The 7,430-nt window shown below is 46.0% G+C and overlaps 1 protein-coding gene across 1 annotated transcript; it reads left to right on the top strand.

Moving 5' to 3' along the window:
* The first annotated feature begins 900 nt into the window (after positions 1–900).
* Ssr2 (signal sequence receptor subunit 2) lies at positions 901–7,186 on the top strand. Its single transcript, XM_051198926.1, has 6 exons — positions 901–1,057; positions 1,268–1,422; positions 2,196–2,294; positions 3,304–3,412; positions 5,474–5,551; positions 6,642–7,186. Exons 1-6 carry the CDS (start codon positions 1,001–1,003, stop codon positions 6,750–6,752), a joined length of 609 nt encoding a protein of 202 aa, XP_051054883.1. The 5' UTR covers positions 901–1,000; the 3' UTR covers positions 6,753–7,186.
* The last annotated feature ends 244 nt before the right edge of the window (positions 7,187–7,430 follow it).

Consider the following 7,430-nt stretch of genomic DNA (forward strand, 5'->3'; position numbering starts at 1 on the left):
ACACAGGTCCACTTGAAGAACAACAAGTGCTCTTAACCAGTGAGCCATCTTTCCAGCCCAATTTTGTCTCTCTTACTCACAGTAAAAAAAGCCTTCCCCTTGTGGGGTGGTGATATTGCACACTTTTAATCCCAGCACTCGGGAGGCAGAGGCAGGAGGATCAGAGTTCCAGGACAGTCAGGACTATACAAAGAAACCATGTCTCAGAGCACAAAGCAAAACAAACAAATAAAAAATTCCAAAGCCCAACAAACAAAAAACTCCAAAACCCAATAAAATTTCCCCTTAACCACACTATGGAGTCATCATGGCAGTCATGCTGGCAATTTCCTTCCTTCCTTCTTTCCTTCCTCCCTCCCCCCTCCCTTCCTCCCTCCTTCCCTCCCTCCCTCCCTTCATTCCTTTGCAGTTTCTTTACTGTTCCCGACCTACCCATCTCACACTGCACCCAGGTTAGGGAGTTTGTTAGAGATAAGTTCAGGTTTACAAAGAAAGAGACCGTCATTCCAACTGAGCTGTCTGAACAAAGCACACTTTACTCTTGATCACTGAGAGGAAGTGCGGGTGGTTTTTATTCTAACTTGGGTAGTGGCTGTCTTTTCACTATTGGATGATGCCCTCTTCTGATCTCCACGGACACCAGGCATTTCCAGAGTCTACGACAGTGGTTCTCAACCTTCTCAATGCTGTGACCCTTTAATACAGTTCTTCATGTTGTGTGACCCCCCAACCGTGTAATTATTTCATTGCTACTTCCTAACTGTAATTTTGCTACTGTTATGAATCATAATGAAAATATATCATATAAGGTATATATGATATGCAACCCCTTTGAGAAAGGGGTCATGACCCACAGGTTGTGAACCGCTGGTCTAGGTCACTTCCCTTGGGTGGCAGTTGCCACAAAGAGAAATGTGTGGCTTGTTCTAGAACTACAGCATCCACAAGGCACTGGGCGGGACATCATGATTTCCGGCCGGATCCACTTCCGGTCTTTTGGATGCTGACGTTGTCTTCCTGTTGTCTGTGGCCCAGACAGGCGTTTGGGATACTCACGGTGAGTCCGGCAGTCGCACTGGGACTGTACGTCCCCAAGACCCAGCGCGACCCGGTTCGCGGTGCGCACTGCTGTGACTTGGGCGGTTCTCGGGGCCTGCGGCTGCCGATGAGGTCGTGGGGCTGGAGTGTGGCGGCACCACGCAGGGTGCCTGCCTGGCGGGCTTTCCATACTTGAGTTGATGGCTCATTTTACTCTTTTTTCCCAAAGATGAGGCCGCTGGCGTTTGTGGTGTTGGCTCTGTTAGCTGTCAGTCAAGGAGAAGAGGGAGCCAGGCTTTTGGCCTCCAAATCATTGTTGAACAGATACGCTGTGGAAGGACGGGACCTGACCCTGCAGTATAACATCTACAATGTGGGCTCCAGGTAATGGCCTGGGGTTAGCATGCTGGTTCCTGGATCCTGAGCTTCCACGTGGGCATAGAGAACATTTTGCTGGGGAGCGAATTCTCTTTTGGAGCCCTCCAGCGTCGGGTGCCGTGAGTGAAGGAATGAATGAATATACTACAGGGCTCTTTTGGCAGGGTGCTTTTTGAAAGTGAAGGCATCCATAAGTGAACCACAAGAAACCATCTTCCACTTTGGCGGCTTGGAAGGGTTTCAAAGGCAGGAAACATTCATCTTGTGAAAAAAGATGCAGACACAGAATGTACATTTAGTCCTTTTACCTCAGGGGAGTGACTCCCACCCATGAGCCCCTTTTTTATTTTTTTGGTTGGATTTTCAAGTCAGGGTTTCTCTGTGTAGCTTTAGAGCCTGTCCTGGAACTCGCTTTGTAGACCAGGCTGGCCTTGAACTCACAGAGGTCCACCTGCCTCTGCCTTCCTAGTGCTGGATTTAAGGTGTGCACCACCAGCGACTGGCCCCATAAGCACTTTTATTGCTGTTCTTTCATTTTATTTATTCACCCTTTTCCATCTTCATCTACTTATCTAGAAATTAGAGCTGGAATAGCTTTGGGCACACTCACATCTGGATATTGGAATATTCTGGTGTTTCTGAGCAACAGAATCTAGGTCTTGATCTGGCTTCTTCAAAGCCAAGTTCCTGTGGGAGTTTCTTTTGACTAGCAGGTCGATTTCCTGGTTAGCTGCCTTGATTTGATATCCCTTATTCTTTCTGTTTCCTCTGCTTCCTAGTGCTGCTTTAGATGTGGAATTATCTGACGACTCCTTCCCCCCAGAAGACTTTGGCATTGTCTCTGGTATGCTCAATGTCAAGTGGGACCGGATTGCCCCGTATCCTCTTTTTCTAGGTGATAAGGGCTGGAAGGGGGACACTGCTTCAAACAGAGTGGGTGTGTGGCTCTCGTTTTATGTCTGGGTAAGGTGAGGAAGGAATACAGTAGTCAGCTGTGTGGGCTTGCCTTTGTTTAGGCTGTAAGCCTCGCCTGTCCTTAGGAAGACAGACATTTATGAGGGTATTGTTGATAGCCGCAAATGGATATTGAAGGTGCTTTTTTCTTTGCACTGCTAGAAAGAGACCCAAGCACTCACACACACTGGGTAAATGCTGTATCCCTGAGGTACTGTCAAAACAGATTCAGTGAGATATTAGCATGGAGAAACTGGATAACCTATTAGCACTCCTTCTCATTCAGTGAGTGTCTGATTTCTTTTTTGTTTGTTTGTTTGGTTGGTTGGTTGGTTGGTTGGTTGGTTTGTTGTTGTTTTGGGTTTCTCAAGATAGGGTTTCTCTGTGTAACAGCCCTGGCTGTCCTGGAACTAGCTGTGTAGACCAGGTTGGCCTTGAACTCAGAAATTTGCCTGCCTCCAGAGTGCTAGGATTAAAGGCGAGTGTCTGATTTCTTATTTAACAGTTTTTGTTTTTGCTTTTTTGAGACAGGCTCTCACTCTGTAGCTCTGGCTGTCCTGGAACTCACTGTAGACCAGGCTGGCTTCGAACTCACAGAGATCTGCCTGCCTCTGTCAGCTTCCTGCTGGTAATGTAGGTGTGTGCCACCACCACTGCCCCACCATATGCTTTGATTTTAAACAGTGGGTATGGTAGGTGTGAAGTTACTACATGTGTTGCTAATTGTTTTGTCAGTGGGACATTTAGTTCAGAAAGTAAAAGGTTGTTACTGCTTTAGTTTCATTTTGTTCTTTGAGACAGGATCTATATATCCTGGCTGTCCTGGAACTCACAGAGATCTGCCTGCCTCTGCTTCTGAATGCTTGGGTTAAATGAATATACCACTATTCTAGGCCTTCATCATCTTTTTTGCTTCCTTAACCCTTGGCCTAGTGCTAGCAATGTCTCCCACACGGTGGTCCTGCGTCCTCTCAAAGCTGGTTACTTCAACTTCACTTCAGCGACTATTACCTACTTGGCCCAGGAGGATGGGCCTGTTGTGGTAAGTTGAACAGTGCACCTGCACAGGATGGGAAACCATAGTGTCTCCTCTCTTCTGTCCCTCTGCTTTCCTTTTATTCTGGAATGTGTTACGTGCTCTCCATTTTATAGCTGTCCTTGCCATTTCCAGTCACCTTCCCTTACTTACTGTCTTTCCCTCACTTAGAAGGTAATCTTTACCACCCAAGAGATCAAGCTTTCCCACCTGCTACTGCACACCCTCTAGGAGCCTGCTGTCTCCATCTTTCTTTCTTTCTATTTCAAGATACAGCTCACTATGTGATCCTGACTGGCCTTGAACTCACAAGAGAGCCACCTGTCTCTTCCCAAGTGCTGAGACCAAAAGCATGTACCACCATGCCCAGCCTCTAAATTTGTGGAGTTTTTTTGTTTTGTTTTGTTTTGTTTTGTTTTGTATACAGGATTTATAGGACAGCTCTGGCTGTCCTAGAACTGGCTTTGTAGACCAGGCTGGCCTTGAATTCAAGAGAACTGCCTGCCTCCGTCTTGCCAGTGCTGAGGTAACAGATGAGTATCACTGCACCCAGCTTTTGTTTTATTAATTAATTGATTTTTTTTTTTAAACTTATTTTGAGGCAGATTCTCAGATTGTCCTGTAACCCACCCAGGCTGACCTTCTTCAAACTCTGAAGGAGGTTGGCTTTGAACTCCTGAGCTTCCTGCCTCAGTCACCCAAGTGCTGGTTTTATAAGTGTGAGCCATTATGCCCAGCACTACCTGGTACTTAGGGGTTAATAGTCACAAAAATCAAAGGCTCACCTGCCACCTGAGGACAGAGTTTTTTCAGTGAGCTCCAAACTCTTGGCTCCTCTTCAAGGCACAGGAATGTGGAGCAACCCCAGCTGTCCTCTAATGTACATTTGGGTGTGTTCCAAATTTTCAGAGCGCTTCTTACTACTTTATCTGAGTCAGGTCAGCTCTGTGAAGTAGAAAAGAGTGTTCTCTCTTGAGGGATAAGCAAATGATTGCCAAGGACTGCTAACTCCATTATATACCTTGTCTCAGACTGGAGTGGATCAAGCTTCAGTTTTAGTTGTGTAGCTAGCATGTCCCGTTTAACGGATGCTCACTGTGTGGTGAACCCCACTATGTGTGATTTCAGTTCCCCTGGCTCAATCCTAAGGGAGTCAGGCAGTGATGGTGCATGCCTTTAGTCCCAGCGCTTGGGAGGCAGAGACAGGCGGATCTCTGATATTTGGAGGCCAGCATGGGATCTCTGTTATTTTGAGGCCAACCTGATCTACAAAGCTAAACAGACATACCCTGTCTCAAACAAACAAACAAACAAAAAATCCTAAGGGAATTATCTCAGTGGTATTTATTTGTTTGTTTATATTTTTATACGTGATTTTTCAAGACAGTTTATATAGCTCTGGCTTTCCAGGAACTCACTCTGTAGATCAGACTGGCCTCTTAGGGATCTGCTTGTCTGCCTCCTGAGTACTGGAAATAAAGTTGTGTGCCACCATACTTGGCTTCTCTATCTTATTTAAAAACTTTTATTTAAATAGAAAATTTTATAGATTTATTTATGTACATGACAGCTTTGCCTAATTGTATGCAGGTATACCATGTGCATATCTAGTGCCTAAAGAGATCAGAAGAAGGGATTGGATCTCCTGGAACTGGAGTTAGAGGTCGTTGTGAGCTACTATATGGGTGCTGGGGACCAAATCCAGGTCATTTGCAAAAAACAGCCAGTCCTTGACTGGTAGGTACTACACAGAGAAACCCTGTCTGGAAAAACCAAAAATAAATAATAAAAACCAGTCCTCTCAACCACTGAGCCATCTCTCCACCCCTCAAAAGCTTCTTCATCCTTCCTTCCTTCCTTTTCCCAGTACTGATGATCAAAACCAAGGCTTCCTACATGCTATACCAGAATTCTACCACTTGAGCTATGACTCCTGTTCTTTAAGTATTCTTGGCTGTGTCCGTTGGTAACTAAGTCTAATGTTTAGAAGTCTGTTGCCTGAAACAACTGTTCTCAGATGAGATAACTGTGTAGCTTGCCTTAATACTTTCTTTTCTTTTACTCCAGATTGGCTCAACCAGTGCGCCTGGGCAGGGAGGAATCCTCGCCCAGCGGGAGTTTGACCGGAGATTTTCCCCCCATTTTGTAAGCCTTTCTGTATTGTCTCTCATTCCCTGGTGTGAGAATATTCTTTTAGTTCTGGAAACTTAGAAAATTGATTGACTTGTTCTTGCCATATCCATTTATTGCTTTCATATGCAAGAGAGACAGAGAAAGAGAGAGATTGAGACAGTTTTAGATATATTCCTGATATAATCTTGCCAAGGTTTTTGTCAAACGAGCTCCGAAGAGCCAGCACCATAAAACTGGCCTGTCCTTCTGTTTAGCCTTAAGTGAAAGCCTGTCTTAAATTCCTGTGTCACTGGGAGGCCTCAGCAGATTCGGAGGGTCATAGAGTGTTGGGATACTTGAGTGAGCGTAGTCTTGGTTTCATTTTCCATCTGTTTTTCTTTGTTGTTGTTTTGATTTTGAGGTTCTGGCTGGCCTGGAACTCATGGAGATCTGCCTGCCTTTGTCTCCTGAGTGTTGGGATTGAGTCCTGGGCCACCTCAACCAGCTAGAGTTTGGAGACAATTTTTAAAGGCTGACTAAACACTGAATGAGTGAATTCATTTATTCATCCAGAAGCTCCAAATAAGACACAGCCCCTCCTATTAAAAGATTGCCTGATGCGAAGGATCACTCAGTATGAGTGTTTGCCTAGCATGCGCAAGGCTCTGGGTTCTACCCAAACACTAAAACCAATCCTGGTAGCATATCTGTAATTCCAAACTCCTTGGGAAATGAAGGCAGGATGATCAGGAGTTCAAGGTCATCATTAACTATTTAACCAGTTTGAGGCAAGCCTGGGCTACATGAGACACTATGTAACACCAAAATTCCCCTGACCTCCTAGATTCAGTAAGGAACAAGTCCCAGCAGACTTGACTGTTAGGGATATCCCCTTCTCAAGCACTGTCTAGGATTTGAGTGAGGTGAGGCTTTAGCTTCGTGCCCTGAAAAGTATGCTGGTCCTAGAGCTATTTGGTCTGAGGAGAGGCTGGAACTTCCCTGGCAGAGTCCTGTAAGTCTGAGCCCTGCTGGTCCCTTCTCATCACATCATTCCCTCATTCCCTGCTCTCTCTCCTGTATCTCTCACCCAGATTCCTAAGCAAGCTCTTGTTTTTCTCCACAGCTGGACTGGGCAGCCTTCGGAGTTATGACCTTGCCTTCCATAGGCATCCCTTTGCTCCTGTGGTATTCCAGCAAGAGGAAATATGACACTCCCAAACCCAAGAAGAATTGAATGCAGTGTTTCCTTGGCCCTTTTCTCCCACAAAACCAGGGGTTTTCCAGACTCCATAGGATATCAAATGTGTTCCCTTGGCCCATGGCCATCTTTTCCTGGATCCTACTCTGAATTCAACCAGAATGCAAAGGGCAGGTCTGGGAGTTTGGGAGAGCCTCCCTGTCCTCACTGAAGCCATACAAACAGGACTGCCTTTAGCCACAGTTTTGGGGCTTCAGGGTCCCGCCAAGGTGCTGTTGGTATGTTACTGGTAATGTGAACTTTTGGGGGTCCAGGAGGGGCCCTTTGGACTCTGTCTGACACCCCCATCCCCTGGCAGCTCCTCTCAAGCAGGTGGAAGATTAAATAAGAGCTGTGGGGCCTAAACAGGCTCCACCTACATTAGGGGCACTTACCAAATGGGTTTTCTAATAAAACAAATGCCACACCAATGTGTTTGTTTTGTTGTGAACAGAAAGGTGATTTCTGGAGCCCAGATCTTGAAGCTCCAGATCCAGGACAAGCCAGTAGTATTGGTATTCAGGCATTAGTACTGGCCTGCCCTTGAGGTTCTGACAGGGTATGCTCTCAGCTGCCGCCACTAAGAAGAGTACCACCCGGGCACATACACTGTGTTCCCTTTTAAAAACCCTGCCCAGCTCCCATCTCTCTGTCTGCTTTCCTGCTTGTCTCTCT

Source organism: Phodopus roborovskii, unplaced genomic scaffold (assembly GCF_943737965.1).
Source record: "Phodopus roborovskii unplaced genomic scaffold, PHOROB, whole genome shotgun sequence".
Taxonomy (NCBI): Eukaryota; Metazoa; Chordata; class Mammalia; order Rodentia; family Cricetidae; genus Phodopus; species Phodopus roborovskii.